Genomic DNA, 20,037 nt, shown 5'->3' on the forward strand with positions numbered 1-20,037 from the left:
TAAATCATCTCTACCGTTCAAAAAGCGTTGCCGGTGTGCAAATGTCTACACGAAACTCCACAACGCTTAAAGATTGCTTTTCTTGCCATTTAAGCGAAAGTCTGAAAAGTTCTACGAAAGTGGAATATTTTGTTAATCTAGAATTTCACGCGAAACTAAACAATGTAGTATATGAAGGAGATGTAAATGTACATGAGCTGAAGCATTTACAGTGATACACCAAACTATGTATCTGTTTTTATTGTTATGTCAGAGCTATGATTGCAGGTTATCAACGTAATAGTTCTTAAATGCGAAGAGCTTATGCTTATCATGCTGTTAACAGGATTACTCCACTCAAAAATGAAGAGAATCGATAACGATAGTAAAAAAAATCATACAGCAGGCAGCTCGGGAGTTATTTTGATGGTTATCGCAGCTGATTCTTGCTACATTTATACATATATCTATCTTATTCATTGGAAATATTCACCTATATCTCCTGCAATGAAAATAATAATTTCCTACGGTTTACCACAAATTATTACCTCTCAGCTAGTGCCATTTTTTAAAAATTAAATCAATCATTTAATGTAGACCATTAGGGAAACTATTGGGATTACCTCTGAGAGCGTTCGTGACCGTTAGAACCTGGAACACGACTCCCCAGGTCCGACCCCCAGTGCGTTCCGCGTCATTTGTTTGATTAGGGATCCATTAACAAAATGTTCATTGGTTGAATGAACATGTGTTTTTCTCGTTTTCGATTGCCCTTATTTTTTATTCATGGCACTCATTGGGTTGTGCTATTAAGTGTCATTGTTAACTTTTGGCTGTCCATTACTTGGTGCAACTGAAAGCACAGCGGTTGGGCAAAATAAATGTGAGAGTTTAAAATTTGGGGGAAATTATGTGACAATTACAATTCTAAAATACTATACTTGAACTCGGGTGACACTCCAAAGAGACCTGCCAATGGGTCATTTTGGAACCACAGCGGATCTTGCCATGGCAATCCCTTATGCCACACTCTTCATTCATTCTAAAACCCTCGGATTTACACCACATATATAGTTTTAGCATTGCACAATTATACGACAGTTAGAAGAATGTAGAGTCTGTGTGAATATATTTACCATCATTTTACAGTTTACCACTTGTTTGTTCCTGCAAAGTGCTGTAACTGTTTGATTTATGCGTTTTTGATATTGACGCCTGAACTACGCATACTACATACATGTACGGTCGAATAGAAATATCAGTTTATAAACAAATCTCATTGAATTTTCTTTTCGGTGGCCAAAATTGTTTCCCGTATGATGTGGGTATGGGCGCCCCCTAAAAAGCAGATATTGAGGAACATATGTTAAATTTATAGGTAAATAATGTATTTAAGAAGACACAGTGATTTTCAACATGATACTAATTATCATAGTACGTGTATAGGCGAATGCCGTCCATGTGTCTACCGGTTACTGTTCCAGGACTAAGTCCTCCGGTAGACACATGTGATTGTCCAAGGAGTCCCTTGTCCAATTGGATAGTTAAATTCCGTGTACCTATACCCGAATCTGTTGCCTTGAAAAGCCTCAATAAATCTAAATACTTGCAACATTAAGATCTATGGTCTGCTTTTTTCTGAATCGCAAGGTTAACGTCTACATGTCTTTGAACTAGTGACATTATTATAGACTGGTTTCAGATTTACTCATTGTCTCTATGTGACAACAAGGTCCATGTATGTTTTAAAAGTATTTTGCAGTTTCCCCCAGATTGTCTCAACATAACGCTATGGGTTGCTTTTGATTAATAGGAGTTTTGTGTCTGGATTGATGTCATCTATTCGCCACGGACCATTGTTCTGCTGGAACTAAGACAAGGGTCAAATGCTGGGGCCTCTACGAGGAAAATCCAAGTTATGTTATCGCTAAACAAAATGGATCACCACGTACGTCTCATTATTTCACCAAGTCCACAGAGAGAAGGAGGGCTCACACTGTACAAGACTGGCAATGTACATGTAGATGTTCATCGTGGTTTTCAGTGTTGCATATTCTTAAATACATGTAGTTAATACACACAGATACACCCTTGTACACAGGCAGATGGACAGTCGGAAGCTTGATTGAACGTATTCACATCACAATGGTACTTCATACTTGGTTTTTAAAGATTGATATTAAAAAAAGTAATGATAAAGTTGGTTTCAGGAACGGTTGCACACCTTCTGAGTGAGAGCGTTAAAATATCCCCTCCATCGTAAACGGAATTATAAAATTAAAAATTTTCAAGAAAGTGACACAAATTCCATAGATTTACTCGGATGAAACATCCGCCTTGAGCAATTTCAAGCTAACTTAAGTTAATGGTGTGTTGCGAACAGGTTAAAAATGACGTAATAGTATCTTTACGCGAGTTACAACTGTAGCATGAATATTCATCCCAATGATGAAAGAAGCATACAGTGCCCTTTAAAATACTGTGACAGACTTCGTTGTGATATTTTCTTTAACGTATTTGGAAAGTTGGGTTTGTATACAGAGCGTTATGTCCAGCAATGCAATGTACCCACGTGGTCTGGCGTCTTTAAGTAGTATATGATGCTGATTACTGACTGAATGAATTATCGATTGCTTCATTGTTTCTTGAAAAGACGGAGATTTGTTGCGTTGTAATGCACGAAAATCTGGTTTTGAGCCCCCCGATTTACGCGCCGCCTTCGAGAATGATGAGATAAGGTAGAAAATAAATCTTAATCGCCCCATGTTGGAAGAGATTAAGGGTCCCCAATGATAGCTATTATGAAGATTTGTCGGGCGGATGGTTAATGAATCGTAGGCTGTTATGAAACATTGAGAAGTCTTTGCGTCGATTATCTCGAATAAAAATGGGCATTAGTAGTAATATTTGTAAGATACCACATGCTTCCGTAATTCTAGTTTACTATACCGGCTCCGTAGTAAGCTTGGACGCTCGATTGATCAAGAAGAAAAGGATCTTAAATGTCCCACAGGTAATATGTGTATAAATCCTTTACACACACCTGGCTCCCTGTGCTGTGGTGCAAGAGAGAGAGAGAGAGAGAGAGAGAGAGAGAGAGAGAGAGAGAGAGAGAGAACAGGGGATAAATGAAAAGGGAAAAGTCACTACATGAAATTCAAGAATGGGATGTAATTTCTATTCCCATAGTTAAACCATCCTGTTCAGGGCGCTACGCTCTCTCTCTCTCTCTCTCTCAATTTTCATTTTTTCAACATGGACTACTAGTACAATTTATGTAGACAATAACTTTAATACTTGTCACTTTTTGGAAGATCCAATTCATACATGTTTAATTTCTGAAAAGAAATTACGTCGTCATCTGTTTCTGGTCCTTGGGTAAGATTTTCCATTGGTAGCCAGACAACTAGAGTAAACAAATATAAACAACCCTAGACGCTATGCAGTCTCTCAGTACGGAAATTGATTTCATAAAATGATACTGATAATATCAAAAATTGCCTTTCATTCGAAATCCTTTGAAATAGTTGCACAATCATCGCCACAAAAACTCCACCTTTCGCTGGAATTAATTGGCCAGAAATTTCACAGAAATCGGGGAGCTATGGGAATCTGTATTGAAAGAAATGATTTGTAATTTCCGAAAACCGAGAGATCATTTTCGGTCCATCCCTCTCCTGTCAGTTTGATTTGTGGTCCTTGGTTTTCCAAGCGGAGACACGCAGAAGTTAAACGGTACAGGGTTAATGGTGTCAGAGCAAAAAGCGCCACGGCGGATTAAAACATTTTATTTGTCTTAAAACCCCTCTATCTTGTGTGAAAAATCTTCCGAATTTATGCCTCAGTGGCGTAATATCTATTTTTATGCAATTGCATTGCCACCCTTGCCGGGAATGGGACGTGACGATGACAACATAAAAATAACGGTTAAAGAAAAGTCGACATAAAACCCTATGATTATTCGAGTGCACACTGTGTCGTCATTGCTGTTTAGTGTCAGCAGAGTAAAGGCCTGTCAGTACAGCAAAAAAAGTGTAATTGTATTTTATGTTGTTCAAGGCCAATAACAGTCCTTTTAACCGTAGTGACATAATGATGCCGTCTACTTGCAATTATCTAAAAACGAAAATATCGACTAGTGTCAAAAAAGGGTATAATGATATCATAATATGCACTAAGAATCTGATAAAATAACAAATAAATATGATTTTTCCACGAGCATATATCGGTTGACTAGATAGCTGGTTTTTAACTTTATGGAAACAGTTGAAATATTTTTATAGATCAGATTGTTGCAACACGAAGTACAGAGACGGCAAAATCATAAATTAAGAAAAGCAAGAGATTCCATTCTCAACTGACAGAAAATATTGAAATGTAATTTGCCAGAAACAAAATTCGGCAACATAACTTTATATTCGACTATTTCAAGTTCAGAATGTACATGAACTTAGTCCCGTATTTAGGTCCAACAAACGCATGACGGTTTATCAGAAGTTTTATTCACAAAAAAAGGTTATCATACCGGTGGCTTCCCAGTCTGGCTATTTACGGTTGATATGACACAATTTTTTTCTTTTTCAAGTCGCAGCAAAATGTTATGCACCTTAAGATCTTAGGTAAAATGGCATGGTCTTTATTATTTTACTTTTATCTTTTTCTGTATTTTTATTTGAAAATACCCTTTTCATTCGATATTTCTTTCTATTTTTTTATAAGCCTGTATATCTATTTAACTATCTATGTATACCTTTATTATTTATGGCTGTAACCATTCACTTAAGTGGTTAACTTAGAAATGTTTACATCAATTTTTTATATGATAAACAAAACAATTGGCTTACTGGGGTAAATACAACACATCTAAAATTTTACTTGCCGTCTCAGACAGGAAGTCACGGGGCCATTAAGTTTAAGTCGTTTCTTATCGATGATTTTAAAAGTTATCCAAATTTATCCAACTCTAATGCAACGATTTTTTTACTTCATCAGGAAAAATTAAAGATTTTTACTTCATCAGGAAAAATTAATGATTCTTGGACAGAAATTTCTGTTTGAAATTCTTAGTAAAACACCTGTCGTAGGAGAAGAGTTGAGTGCATTTGTAAAAATCATGTTCAAAAAGGAAGTCAAAAGCATTCTTTCCATCGTTAACCCCCGTTTGTGCGTGCGTGTGTGTGTGTGTGTTTGTGTGCGCGCGCGCGTGCGCGAACACGCAATCGCTCTTCTGGTCATTTTTTCAGCATGTGGCAGTACACTGAGCATAACCGTCGAAAGCTGGCATTTTGAAACTAATGTCTGTATAAATCGCTCATAAGAATGAAAACAAAATCCAATTTCCGAAAATGATTGCACCTCCATTTCCTAAAAGTACTTGCCTATTTTGCCAATCAACCAATAGGTGTTCGGTTGCAAAAAACAATTGTGAAAAAAATAGACGGATTATCAGTGCTCAGCATCTGTTTAGTTTCCAAGCTGTGGGGGAGTGTAAACAGTTTTCTCTCGCGTAACCGATAAGTGTCGAATCGAAGAGTAAAATAAAAAAAAACATTGATTACATTTTAAAAAATGAATGTAACTGGTTGTTTCTTTTAAGCCATCTTACCTACACAACACGGAAGGGAATTATTGGTCTAATAAAACATTGGTAATTAAAATTCTTTGCAAACTCACATGTATTGGATTCAAAATGTTTGACAGAATTTTATTCTCTGATAAAGAAAACATGTTATCAAGAGGTATAAAAATTCCCTTGTACATGTACATGTAGTTCAATTGAGGAATACATGTAACGCAGCATTTGCTTGTTCATTTTATAGGTTTTGAAGTGTTGCCAGCTGTAGCCAGCTGTAAGATGTCGTGAAATGGCTAAAGACATATTTTTGAAAATTATTTTTGCAATCTCAAACAAAATACATTAATAATAAATAAATAAATAAGTGTGTCAGAATAAGAGATTTTTTTTAAAGCATAACACCTTCGAAAACTAAGATTTGTATTTATATCACATGCAAATATTCAAAACAATACCCAACTATTATTCACCATAATTCTAAATATACATATCTGTACCAATAATAGGAAACTTAAGCCAAGTGAGATGCCAATTAATGTGACAGAACCATTTTTGTTTTTTTTAAATTATTATTGAAATTATGCTATAAACGGGCTATAATGTTAAGGGCACGGTTTTGAAAATTCAGAAAATACTGTTTAACATGCGATGCACATCAAAACAGCGTGAGAAGTGTTGAACGGTAGCAAAGGGAACTCATATTTTTTAGAGAAGCTGCTAAAATAGGAAAATAGGATCATATTTGATATACTAATAGTTGTTTAAGCCTAGCCTAATAACGGACCATTTATCTCGTTGTATGGAGTGTTTCGATCGGAAATGAGACCTCAGCTGTAACGGCATAATGGCGAAACTGTAGATTATATTCATCAACAAAATTAGCCAAGCCGTTAAAGCTCTATTGAAAAATAAACTTGTGATTGTGACATACAGTGAGATTATTTAGCACATTTCCTGCATTTAGCACACCATATTCTTTCAGTAAATTCCAAAAAAATAAATAGGTCGGTGGATCCAAAAGTACATGGACCAGGGGCGGATCCAGGATTACTAGAAGAGGAGGATCCAATTTTTAAAGAATGACAGGCCTTGGATGCAAAGCCGACCCTTGGCCTCCTTGCCTTAACCTTTTATTGGGTGGTTATAAGCAGAACATTTGGTGAAATCGTTGGTGTTTTGGAGGGCAAACGGTGCCATTTGCTGCAGTTTAGAACTATGATTCAGCTTTTCAAACTTCCAATATCAAGAGGAGAATATTGACTTGATTTTTTCCCAGAAACCCAAAGGGGGGATAGGACCTCCTTGACCCTTCCCCCTAAATCCGCCACTGTGGACGTCGACGCGGATACTTTATCGCGGTCGTGTACGTTTCAAACACCTCTTTTTCTGTTGATCCATCCACTGGAATCATCTTCGAGTGCTGTTAACATGGGTCGACTTTATAATGGAAACTTTGGGTCTTTCACCTGCATGAAAACGTGTAGTATGCCACTACCATCATTTAGGTTAAATTAGAAATCAAGGCGAAATGAAACCAGTTTTCTATAGTTACTTTTCATATAAAATGTTTTACATTGGGTATTACAAACAAACGCGTTCACGAGCGCATAAAGACGTCATCAACCTCATGCATTCACTGCCAAACTATAGCCATATACTGGATGGTATAGTATGTTATTTTAATACGAGAATAACAATATGTTGATCGTATTTTTCGGTATTTTCATATCTTTATTTTCATTTCAATGAAATAAGACAGCGTCTTAAATATTGCATTAGAAGTTACTCTTTTGATCCGCCGATGAAGCAAAAGTGATACACAGGGTTTTATCATTGATATAGGTGAGTTTCTTCATTGCGTCAGAGAAGCACAGATATTCGTTGTGTTATGAACTGCGGCACTCTTTGGGTTGTTTACAAAGAATTTTATTCTATTTCATTTTTATTCAATCATTCATTATTCATTGAAGTAAATACTGAGCAAAAGATCAGGCTTGTCAAAGTACAACCAGAGGAGACAACGAGGCTCTTCAAAGGATATAAAAGAAAACAAAGAAAAATGCATCATTACGACCGTCCACAACAAACTGCCCTTTTTATTTCCAACGCACGTAATTTAAACACAGTACTTACTGAAGATTAAAAATTTAATGACTTTCATGAAAATTGAACAAATTTTCAATTAAATAGTTTATTACTGCACGAATAAAATAAAATAGATACAAGATGGCAGTCAAAATGTTATAAGGCAAATCCACCAACAGTTCTTAAAATATTTATTTTCAGGGGTGAGCATGACCAAGAATTGAGTAACAGAATGTTGGCTGGAATAAGGAAGGAAATCAATCATCGACAAGATACCTCCTCCTTCTGATACTGAAAGCAACATACAGCGTGGTTAAGTAGCACAATTTAAATTTACAACCATGCTTTACAAATGTGATTTATTCTTATAAATGCGTGTACTCATTTTCATTTGACACTAAACATTTCTTAATTTTAGAAGTGTTAACCAGATATCTTCTTGCTGGTATAACCAAATGTTAAGGTTTTTTGAGTGCCTTTCTTGTTGATAATATCTGTAATCCCATGGTACAAGTAGTATTGCCAGTGTACTAAATTGGCGATTTCTGGACCTGAACTTGATCCGTATACTTCATTTTACCACTTCTTAACACAACAAAAATAAATATTCTAGCCACAAGCACTAGTTAAACATGGCCAACTCCCCAACCCGTACTACACTGTAGTTGTAACATAAAAGGTTTCTTAAAACTGTCATATACGGATTTACGTTTACTTTTCAAATTAATGGATCAGATATATTGCAAAAGAATCGGGGATAAGAATATAAATTATGAACAATTACCAGCCTTTATAAATAGACAAATAGGCACGATACTGTGGAAATCTTACCATAATTACAGCTGACAACGCCGAATCTTGAATAATATAATTACCTTACAAGTCACTATAGACTAACATTTTTCTTGAATAAATCAAACAAGTGAGTTTCTTTTCAAGTCATTAAATATATCTGGTTATTTATTTTTCTTGAATAATAAACAAGCACAATTGCTCGGCACAAGCACGTAAGCCGTATGCAGTCATTATCAAGGCCACAGTAACTACTTTGGTGTGTAGCCTCTTCCTAAAGTGTGGACAATTTTCTGTACATAAGGAAAAATTTGTCAGAAATTAAAGACCTATTTTTGACCAAATATTAAGGTACTTTTCTCATCCATTTTCATTTACTATGTTCAACATAACTGTTTCAAACAAGAATTTCACAAAAACAAAACATCCAAAGGGTTCCAGAACGCCCCACGAAATTTAAGATTTAATATTGTAAAGGCGATCCAGCTCGAACGCTATTTGTGAAATTATTTAATTTTTCTTGCTTCTTGGATCTTTTTGGATACTGGACGCTTAGAAGCCCCTCTCAACTGAGGCTTGGCCTTCTGACTTTTCCTCTCGCGTGTGAAAACGGAGAATGTATACAGAAGGGGGTTGATGGCAGAATTGAGAGGCATTATAAAAACTGCCATCCACGCCGAAACGTTGGGATCAAGAGGCGTGTCTATGATGACAGACACAAATCCAATAAAAATTATTGGCATCCAGCACAAGAAATTGCTGGCGATGACGTACGTGATTCGACGCACGAATTTCGCCTCATCCTCAAACTCCTTCCCTGCCTGTTGACGAGTTATGCGCACCGTTCGATAGATGGCGATATAACCCACGAAAATCGAAATGAATGCCAAAAGATTCATGATCAAGTATATCATTGCGGAGTACTCCCAGCCTTTCACCCTTCCTGCAGTAAAATTATACAGCAAACAGACACCGTTCTTGATATAGTCTTTTGTGCCAAAATATGGGATGCCCAAAATTGGGAGAGCGGAAAACAGACTGATAGACAGAAAACCGGACAGGATAAGAATTTTCGCCATTTTATGGTTGACCCTCAATTCTAACTTGAATGGATAAACCACGATAATAAACCTCTCGTAGGTTATTAACAAGAGCATGAATACCGACATTTCATTGGATAGCATGGCCAGAAATCCTGCAAATTTGCAAACCCACGAATTGCGCCAAAAATCAGAATTAATGGCATAATTATCGCGATAATAAATGTCTGCACCCGCTATAATAAGAAGATAAACTCCCATGATCATATCAGACAACCCTAAAGCTTGAATCAATTGAGAAACGACTTTATCCTGTTCCGACTTCATACGCCAGACAATCACCACGCAGTTGCCAACGATGGCTATGAGACCTAAAACCCAGATACACAATCTAAGAGCAAACTGGGCCATGAGATCGCTACAGTCCGAGAAAGGATCCGTGCGAGGGTGGCAATCATTGACCTCGGCGATACAACAAAATTTAAAGTCGTCAGTTTTAAGAGAAGTGTTTCTGGGGAGTTTACTAAAAACATCCTTGTCCACAGTGCTCAGGCGATTATGGTCAAGAAACATGTTGAGTTCGGAGAGTTCATTCAAGCCGTCAAACATATCCTTTTCGATGTACTCAAGATTGTTTAGGCTGAGGTTTATGGACTTAAGCTTAGGTTCAACAACAGATGCATTCTCAATTCTGAAGGCCCCAGCGCTTACCTCTGATATTTGCAGCCCAGAAAGATTGAGTGCCGTCAGGTTTGTGCAGTGAAAAAAAGAGTTTGCTTCTATTGTTGTTATAGGGTTATTATACAAAATAAGCCTACGAAGAGATGACATGGAGGCAAACATGTAATTTGCTATTTTAGTTAGAAGATTATCTCTGAGGTCTAACTCAGCTAGGTTAACAAGGGTATCAAAAGTGTTGATTGGGATATCAGATATGCCATTGTCAGATATATCCAATGCTCCAAGCCACGTGTATCTTAGGAAGGTTTGGTTCGTCAACTGAAGGCGATTCCCTCTGAGGAACAGTGCCCTAACATCGCGTGCTATGTTAGGAATTTCGACCCAGGACTTTCCAGAGCAATCGATTTTGTTTCCTATGCAATCGCACTGCTGGCATGTGTCGTTTAACTCACAGAAGCGTTCATCGGCTTGCGACAAGCGACAGTCGATGGTGCCGTCACACACCTTGTCCCAGGTAAGACAATGCCTTTCATCTTTACATTTAAAGAGCCCTGGACATGCGTAATTTGTACAGATGTCGTCGTGCTCGTCTTGGGCATCGGGACAGTCATTGATGCCATCACAAAGGCGATGGAACGGGACGCAGTATGCGTGTGGACACTTAAAATGGGTCTGAGGTGGGCACATGAAGACGTCGCAGTTCTTAAGGTGTCCACCGTTTCTGCAATAGTCCAATTTCCCCAGCTGGTTATTGTCGAACAGGCAAAGCTTCTCGGTATTAAAACAGGTGCGTTGTCCCACGCTGCACTTGAACTCGCCCTCCTTACATGAAGCGATCACGCCTGTCACATTGGTGTCCGTGCTGGGAAGGACTACCTCATCTTCGGCTATAAGACCAGGGCAGTCTACCATGTCATCAAAGCGCTGTTCCTTGGGTAGACAGACTCCCGTGAAGCACTGGAAACTATGTTCTCCGCATATGGTAGAGAGACCTTGGCACCCGTCTACTTCGTCACTACCATCTAAGCAATCTGTAACGCCGTCGCACCAACTTACTATGTCTATGCATTGTCCGTTATCGCACTTGGACTCGCTGATATTACAGGGTGGTGGAGAGCAGGACGACTCGTCAGACCCATCGTCACAGTCTTGGATAAAGTCACAATACTTTGCCCATGGGATGCATTGTGCGGACCTGGTACCGCCACTGCATCGGAAGTAATTGTCAGGTCCACGGCCTTCGTATGTGTCACATGGCACGCAGTCTGATTCATCTTCACCGCCGTTACAATCTGGCTTACCATCACATCTGTATTGTCGCAGAAGACACGTTCCATCATCACAGGCGAAGGTGAGGTTACCACAAGACGGTTTTACGGGGGGATCGCCAACTTCTTGTGAACAAAATGCATGGCTGATTCCGTACATCGCTCGATCAAAGAGGATCTTGTACTCATCAAAACTGTCACATATATCAATTACTTCCCAAGATTTCATGAGGATATTTTGCTCTTTATTCCAAGGTAAAATTTTCGGGAGATACTGGAAAGTGCGACACCCTCGCATCTTGACTGCTTCCCCTGGTGGAATGTTGCTGTTGTCTATCCATATTCCATGGCCGTCCTCAAGACGTAACAAGCGCAGATACCCCACCATTATCGAGGTATCTGGTGAATCCATCGGTGCAAGTACCCCTGATATGGCACCACAAGCGCTCTGGGCGGCGTCATAAAAGTCAACTGCGAATGCCCTGCATGAATCCACTAATTCAGTCCCATCTGTCCCGCATGGCTGTTGGCTAACTGAGTTTGGAATAAGATGGGTGATATTCAACAACCTGTAACATTTGTATCTCCCCGCTGAAGGGAGATAGAGCATATGCCACCCAAAAGGACAAGTGAAATGAGCCCATATAAGATTGGACGAGTTAAGACCAGGGTTGATGTAGGTATAACCTTCATGACCTGTGGCGGGAACGGGTGGTGCTGGACCAAGTTTAACTCTGACGGAAGAGCCACCTGCTCTTAACGAAGGGCGTTTCTTGCAGATAAAACTGCTCTTGCAAAAAGGAAACTGACAAGGCACCTTAACCCAGTTTGTAGTGGTGTGCGAGTTGACGAAGACCATTGCGCTGCAGCGGGTAGCGGAGTGACTGAATGGCTGAAGTTTTTCTAGATCGATAAAAGTTGCTTCATCGACTGAACTCATGCAAAGTTCAGACGACTCAGTAGAAAACCGGCCCCTCAACAGGTGTTGATCTTTTCCATAGTTATACCAGTCCGCATAGGCCATAACTGTGTTGTCCAACCATTTGTAGGTTTTTGGTGTCTAAAGTCAGAAAAGAAGCGGTTATATAATATTGATTTTCAAAGATAATGAAGAAGCCTGTGTTCTTTCAATATATAGCAAAAAAAAAAAAAATAATAATAATAATAACTTACAGTTTTTAAACAATTTTTTAGACCTCCATTTAGATTATTATCATACCCCTAGAGGGCCCGTAGGCTGCCAGAGTGAGGGCAGTTATATAAGGTTTTATTCTTTCTACCAGTCTATCAAAAGTCTCTTATTTTTTTACTTCAAACATCTCCTACATAAGTACCACTAACGTGAAAAATAACCAGTATACTCCAGGCCTTCAACAGGTTCCCCCAAGCCTTCTTCTCTGCCTATGTCCCTCCTACTAGGTTTTTAAATTTGCGTTCAGATTTATACATCGTAGCCAACCCGTATTCGAAAAATACATTAAACTTTGCTACACGTATAAAAGTGATAAATGTCTAATCTATATGAGATTCGATAAGAAAAATAAGGAATTACATCATTAGAGTGTTGAACTTTTTTCTTAAACGTAAAAGATTATAAGTTGTAAATTTGAAGTTAATAAAAAAAGTAGAAAAGAGAAGTGGTCTTATCGAATAATGAAGCCAACCTACGTCTTTATCGCTGAGCCCAATATATATAATGTATTTGTCTTTAGCAGTCGTGTCGTCCTTCCAGCGTGTGGCGATCATATACTTTAGGAAGTTGGCTTCGTCGTCATTAAGGACACTTAAAGGGGAAAATCAACAATATAGTTATCAAAATATCTTATCGCTGTCATTGGCGACACACACACATATTAGTGCCATTCTTTTGTTAATGACTTAATTTGATCGTTTTAAGGAAATACACGCAAGACGTCTTGATCTACTAGTAAGTTCTGACGAAAAATACATAAAAAGACACTACTGCCCCCACGAACCTGGTTAATTCGCCCCCGACGTCTTTGCAAACCTTTACGGCATTGGTCCAAGTGATGTTTCTAAATCCCGGCTTCCACATTTCCTGATAAACGATAAAAGCATTAGCTGTCACATCCCCACAGGCCATCAACAATTGTTGACATAGGACCAAAATGTACAAATGGAAAACAGTCAAAGATTGTTAAACTAGACCTATTACTCTTCCTAGTTTTATCCATATCTGCTCTCGTAGAATTTCCGCCACAGTTTGCTCATTAATAACAATTAAACTCGTCTATTCTCTTACATTCACTTCAAATAACTATCAAATTCTGTATAAACTTTAGTTGTTTAAGTTTAAAACATACGTTAGAGAAAAGAGTGGGAATCTCGCTTCTATGAACTCTAGCATTTATATTTCAGTAATGTATCATGGGTATTAGCTTAGTACCCTACTTCTTCTAGTTATGTTATGTGGTTATGTTGATTCCGCTCATAATTTAACGCTCTTACGTGAGTTACTGCCCCTCTCTTCCGCGGGAAGATATTATAACAGTTGGCTCTCCACAATTGCCAGTGTGGTTCGCATTCCCCTATGCTTTCCTCCTCCTCTGCAAGTGGGCTACGATATCTGGCAATACGAAAGTTTTTATTGATACAAGACATCGGTTAACTAACATATATTGTTAAAAAGGGATGAAAAAAATGAATTAGTGATTTCTTTGCTGACTTTCATTGGGTTGCATTATCAGAACCTATGAGCATTATTTTGGTGGTGGGAGATATCATATATATATGATAGACCCGAACTATCATACACTCTCTATTTCTCTTTCTTTTACCTATACAGACCGAAGGAGATACTGATGTCTCTACGGGCTGAAGCTCCACCAATTCTATCGTACAGGCGCACGGTGGTCTAAAACGAAATAATATGCTAATAAGGTCAATGTCAAAGAGGAATTAATACATACTAGTAACCTTTTGACTCATGTTTCTTTGGGTGAACGCTCACAAAATTGCACGCCAACTCAGAAAAAGGTTTTGATTTATTACTCGGTTCTGAGGGGTTCTTGATAAAGAGTGTCTTTTTGTCATTGATTATTATTCGTACTAGTATATTAAGGACTGATGAAAAATTGCCCGCACACAATGAGAGTCCACTGGCCAAACAGTCACATGAGCTACGTAAAGACACATGAGATTTATAAATGCACGTGTACGTAAGACCTAATGCAACATATGTTGATCCAGTATATTATAATGTATATTAATATATGTGTAAATAAAATGCACCATATACAGGGGCGGATCCAGAGCAATTTACTGACAGTCTTCAAAATTATCTCTGTTGATTCATCCTCCAATTTTGAACGTCTTCCGACAGAAAAAAAATTAGATACCCATCAATGTAAACTTGAAAATCTGACCGTCTTGCGGAACACCCAGAAGACGGCCTAAATCCGCCCCTGACATATGGAACAGCACTATTACTGAGGCACTACATGTAGTGAATAGTGCTCAGTCTCAGACCAACAGGCAGTGAGGCAGGACATAGTAGTGATCAAAACCTCTGGTAGATACAGCTCAAGTAAGAATAGAAATTGAAAAGTTAAAGCGTATAAAATAAAATATATCTGTGTCATACCTTATAACTACCTATAGTCTTCCACGTAAAAGGCAATATCTGCAGTTCCCTGAGCGATGCAATTAGCAATATCTCTCCTTTGAAAATTTCAAATTCATAAATGTCGAAAAGTGGGTCAAGGATACCGGGGACATCGTGTTTCTCGCAGCCCTCAATCATGTCTGACCTGTGTCTGATATACAGTTCGTAATATTCATTTTCTTGGGAGTCGTCCGACATGCCAATGTTCACCTCGTAATACCTAGGATTAGAAACGGAGTACTTGCAAAAAGCCAAGGAGCCACAGCGAAGTGGAAGAAAGGTATAGTTTTGTACACGCTGGATACCCGTAATGGGTTCTATACGGCATATGTCTGCCGAGTCCTTACTCACGGCGACGCGTATATGAAGGAAATGTTTGCCGTAATTGCACAAATCGTTCTTGTACTGGATTGTGACAGCATAGGCGTGCATCTGTGTTGGCATTTTAATGCGGTCGCTGATAAGTACCAAAGACGCATTGACGCAACTTTTGTGTTCAATAGCTTGGGTCGATATCATTAAGCGTTGTCCGTGTTCCTGAGAAGCTATATCAATAAGGAAGTCTTCACCTTGAATGGAAAATCGAGAAAAAATTAATCCACATTGTTGTTAGATTAAAGGGATAGTAACTCTTCGTATGAGATCTATATTTCACAATAAAAATATTGTGAATAACTCATAGAAATATAATATATTCTGTTTTACCACAAAAACGGCAGTTATAGCTATTATTCTGATATCTGAGCTTGTCTTTAGACCATACTCTGATACTCTCTTAAGAGATTTTAACAAAAAACCAAACTTTTTAGAAAAAAAAAACAAAAAAACTTTGAATGTAAAAATGGATTCATTAACCATTGGTAAGTATGGGAAAATTGTTGTTTACTCCAGGAAAATCATTTTTTGGTCGAAACGAAGAGTTATTATCCCTTTAATGTAGATCACTACGCGTGCCTGCACTAATATTTCCAAAATTCGAAAAAAGAAATGATATCGAAAAAATAATTGGTGAAGAATCATTATATATGCAATAAATAAATAAATAAATAAATAAATAAATATTGGGACAAAAAAGTGAAAAATAACCATCATAAACCATAGGATAATACTTAAATATTTGACAAACTCCAAAAACTCCTCAAAATGATAATTGTTCAGGGTTTGATATGCTACTGTATCCCCAGCTAGTACATATATTTGATAATCGTTGTAACATTTTAAATCCACCAAATTTACCAGTTTTACGTTTGAATATCGATCATTTATATCTATGGTCAATACTTGCCCTTTTTCATGTTCATGCCTACGTCATAGAGGTCAACATACTGTACACCTGTAACGTTGGCAGTGGCCTTATCAATGAAGAGAGAAATCTTTTCGATTGACCCGTCTTGCTTTTTGGTTATGTTATAATTAAGACCACGTTTTCTTAAACGAGCTACCTGAAAACAAAATAGAAAAACGAATGAAAATTGTAAAAAAAAAAAATTATAATAATGAATAGAAAAGTAGCTACTGTGAAATTTGTAATAAGGAGTTGCCACAAAACATTTTTTAGTATGTTGCCACATGTTACTCCTTTTTATTCAAAACTTGGACATTAGTCGATTCTTTAATAGTACTAACCGACAGAGTTAAGACTGAAACGATTTCAACTAATGAAAATGTGGTTGGATTCACAATCATTGCATTACAAAAAGTCAAAAAACCATATTATTCAAGTCACTTCTTATACTGCTTATACTACACCTGAGGACTGTGGTCATCTGCATGAAGGCTAACATCAGGATTTTCAGTTCCTTTTGGCTCCAAAATGAAGCCAACTGTATAGTTTTTAACCACGCCTTTTAATGGCACGTGATACATGATGATTGACATGGACCCATTGGACATTGTTAACCTCGAAGAAAGTATCCCAATGTTTTCTTCGGCTACAAAATATCCACATTTTTAATTTTTATAATAAGATATGTGTAATTGATTGGTAATTACCTTTAAGTGTTCATAAAGAATTGTACCTTGTAAATAAGTGAAATCATAAAATTGAAATTATTTGGAATAAACTGTTTTGCTGAAGCATAATAAAATGCACATGATACTCTTAACTAGTCCCACGAGTGATACGCTTCATAAAACGAAAGGCTTTATGAACATTTGTGATATTTTAAAACAAGGAAAGAAAAACAATACGATCCAAAACCTTACTGCAGACTTGAACAATTCGTCACCCTTATCAACATTACAGGCGTCATATATTCTGGGCTACGACTCTGCTATGCGAAAAAACTAATATGCCATAAATTACAAAATTGTTTGAATAATTTTCCACGACTTACTATCCGTTACATGTTGAAAAAAACATCTTAGAAAGTACACTATGAAATAAGTATTATAGCGAATCTACTTGTATTCATGATAGCATGTGCGTTAATCTTTACCTGATCCGCATATTACGTGTTCTCCAAGAAGATAGTCCTTGCCCTCTACATTGTCGTTGTCAAAAAACAATATCCCGCCAGTGGAGCAATCGTCAAAGGAGTATACCGAAAAATCGAAATGGGTAAACCTTACGCCAAGGACTTTGTTGTCCAATCTCAGGTCTTCGGTCATTATAAAACGAATGACGCGATACATGGATTCGGCGCCCGTTGCGTAAAATGTATAACCATTTTCGTTGACAACAACTGTCTCAATAAGAAAGGTCTTTGGTGGATGTTCTGGGTTCAGTTCCAGACACGAAGCTGTCAGACCCTTCTCGCAATGCGAAGGAAGGTAACTATCGTAAGTGAAATGAAAGGAAAGGTTCTGACTATGCGAAAGAGCCCATTCAAAATGAACAAACATTTGAAAATGGTCTGCGAACAGGGTTCCGTTGGTTATGGAGTTGTTGCCGCCAAAGGAGTTTCCTCCTGTGTCAGTAGATGAGAAAAGCACGTAACTGTACACTGATGGGTTTTCATATATGCGTAACAAAGTACCATTGTTCATGGGTGATTCCATTGTCCAAGACACCCATAATTTTCTACCGACTTCCACTCGTACAAGCCACTCATAGTGTTGGATCTGCTCACTTCGCCCCACCAAAAAGGTATCATCTATATTAAATGTGCCGGAGTCGTGGCTAATTCGTCGGTAGGCAGTACCAGGTTCCGTGGATCGTATTCGTTCGTACTTGTCTTTGCTCCAAGCATCGTAGTATAAGACAAACCCCGATTTCACAGCAGATAAATCGGTTTGGAATATAATACGAACAAACCGACCGGTGGAGTACAATGTGACCGGAAACGTATTCCCACAAAATCGGCCAATTTCATTTAATCTGTTGGCACTGTCATAGATAGCGAGATAGTCATTAACGCAGTTGGGGCTGTATTCAATATCTATATGTTGAAGGGAAATCTTGATGTTAGCGTTCAATTCTCTGTCCACTCTTATTGTCCAGTCACACACTTTCCCCGACTGGTATGTGACATTACTTCGTGTTTGGTACGTTGACGATGTGTTACTAGAGATTCGCCCGCAGATTGATGTGTATCGTTGCATATCACCACACTGATTATCCGGTCCGGATTTCTTGTCACAAACATTGGTGACACAGGCGGCAAACGACTCTATCGCGTAGATCAGGGTGGTCTGATTCACTGGAATTTCAATGAGTAACATTTTTCCCTTATAATAAAAAGACGGGTGTTCCTCTGATACACTTACTTACAATGAACATCAACAAGACGACAAACCTTTCTTTTGTTAAGTGACGTGACGTGACGTATCCTTAAAGCAATAAAAAACAAATTATATATTTCTCATTTGCGCTTAGAAACTAACAATGCATAATCTTGACAGCAAGTTTGCAGACAGCAACTGATCCCTTCAATATAGCAAATAAGAACTATCAAATGATTGTAATGTAAAGGACAAATTTACCTTGTTTGTCGTAACACTCCTGGGCTATGCGAACAAACTGCTCGTGCTCCTCGTCTACATTTTCGACCAGCAGTGAGCCGCTTGTAAGGACCACCAAACTGTACACTATTACTTGGAACAGCAAGGACAGGGAGAACTCTAGAGACTTGTCAGACAGGAGCATCTTGCATCAAGTTTACCACTCAAGTTTTACCACTGGAAGAATGAAAGGATTCATGGTATAATGTGAATGTGGTTTAGCCAGTGCATCGCACGCATATCTACTTCTCCTATGATAATGAAAATTGTTCTGATTTCAATTATTAAAACGAAGATTTTTTGAAAACAAATAAATCTTAGGTGACTCAAAGCTGACAAAAACGTTTTTTATCCTCTGCCCGTGAAACAATTATAAGGTTTGAAATGATCGTGCTATACGGAACCAACCTGCTGCTTGTTCGCCATCCTCCTGTCTTCTGCTAAACCCTCAACACCCGTTCTGTCTTTTAAGAGCTATACGCAAAGGCGTTTTGTCACGAAAAATAGCGCCGCGGGTAGATTATTGCATTTGCACAGAACAAAACAAGATTTGAATACCTTGGAAGTTTTAGCAAAAGTTTTATATCCAAGAGCATTATCAATTCCTCCAGCTCTCACTACGCAAACTCCACTGGAGTTGGCTCGGCCTAACTTAGCACGCACTGTCAACTGGCTGTTTTAGGAAAATTTCAACCGCGAGTGACCAATTTAATTAGCAAAGTCGTATGGCATTAGATAGGGGATAAGAAAATAAGAAACCCTATTAACAAGTTTTTTTGTTTATGCTTAAAAAAGGCCATCAATGTAGTAAGTTTACCACTGAACACGAATTTTTATGTATTCATGTTTTTATTTGTTAATTAATCAATTGATACATACTTAATTATCCTCTTCGAGCCATGGTCGGCTCATTAGGCTTGTCAGCAATCTTCGCTATCTCCCTCTATCTTTTGCTGCTGTGCCAGCTTCACCCCGTGTCTGCCACCCTAATTTTTTTTCACTCAGCTTCAGGCCCCCTCTCCAAGGTTGTTCTTCTCCTTCTCTTTTCCT

At 38.0% G+C, this 20,037-nt stretch overlaps 2 protein-coding genes across 2 annotated transcripts; both read right to left on the reverse strand.

Annotated features, from left to right (window-relative positions):
• Nucleotides 1–7,551: 7,551 nt before the first annotated feature.
• LOC147762881 (uncharacterized) lies at nucleotides 7,552–15,657 on the reverse strand. Its single transcript, XM_087009882.1, has 6 exons — nucleotides 15,025–15,657; nucleotides 14,219–14,295; nucleotides 13,890–14,007; nucleotides 13,397–13,479; nucleotides 13,089–13,203; nucleotides 7,552–12,480 (listed from the first exon to the last, which is right to left on the reverse strand). The coding sequence occupies exons 1-6, from the start codon at nucleotides 15,562–15,564 to the stop codon at nucleotides 8,938–8,940; spliced, it is 4,476 nt and encodes a 1,491-aa protein (XP_086866008.1). The 5' UTR covers nucleotides 15,565–15,657; the 3' UTR covers nucleotides 7,552–8,937.
• Nucleotides 15,658–16,319: 662 nt separating this feature from the next.
• LOC147762882 (uncharacterized) lies at nucleotides 16,320–19,150 on the reverse strand. The gene is made up of 4 exons (XM_087007921.1): nucleotides 18,970–19,150; nucleotides 17,484–18,686; nucleotides 16,795–16,976; nucleotides 16,320–16,487 (listed from the first exon to the last, which is right to left on the reverse strand). The coding sequence occupies exons 1-4, from the start codon at nucleotides 19,130–19,132 to the stop codon at nucleotides 16,320–16,322; spliced, it is 1,716 nt and encodes a 571-aa protein (XP_086864047.1). The 5' UTR covers nucleotides 19,133–19,150.
• Nucleotides 19,151–20,037: the final 887 nt, after the last annotated feature.

Source organism: Lingula anatina, chromosome 3 (genome assembly GCF_051362555.1).
Source record: "Lingula anatina isolate TDL-2025a chromosome 3, LinAna3.0, whole genome shotgun sequence".
Lineage (NCBI taxonomy): Eukaryota > Metazoa > Brachiopoda > Lingulata > Lingulida > Lingulidae > Lingula > Lingula anatina.

Coding starts and splice junctions, on each gene's coding strand:
- LOC147762882 (XM_087007921.1), bottom strand. CDS start 19,132: ATGCTCCTGTCTGACAAGTCTCTAGAGTTCTCCCTGTCCTTGCTGTTC. Junction 18,687..18,969: donor GGAGTGTTACGACAAACAAG/GTAAATTTGTCC, acceptor TTGAAATTCCAG/TGAATCAGACCACCCTGATC. Junction 16,488..16,794: donor CAGATGACCACAGTCCTCAG/GTGTAGTATAAG, acceptor TTTTGTTTTCAG/GTAGCTCGTTTAAGAAAACG.
- LOC147762881 (XM_087009882.1), bottom strand. CDS start 15,564: ATGATATCGACCCAAGCTATTGAACACAAAAGTTGCGTCAATGCGTCT. Junction 13,480..13,889: donor AGAGAGGGGCAGTAACTCAC/GTAAGAGCGTTA, acceptor ATCGTTTATCAG/GAAATGTGGAAGCCGGGATT. Junction 12,481..13,088: donor TTGGGCTCAGCGATAAAGAC/GTAGGTTGGCTT, acceptor TTCTGACTTTAG/ACACCAAAAACCTACAAATG.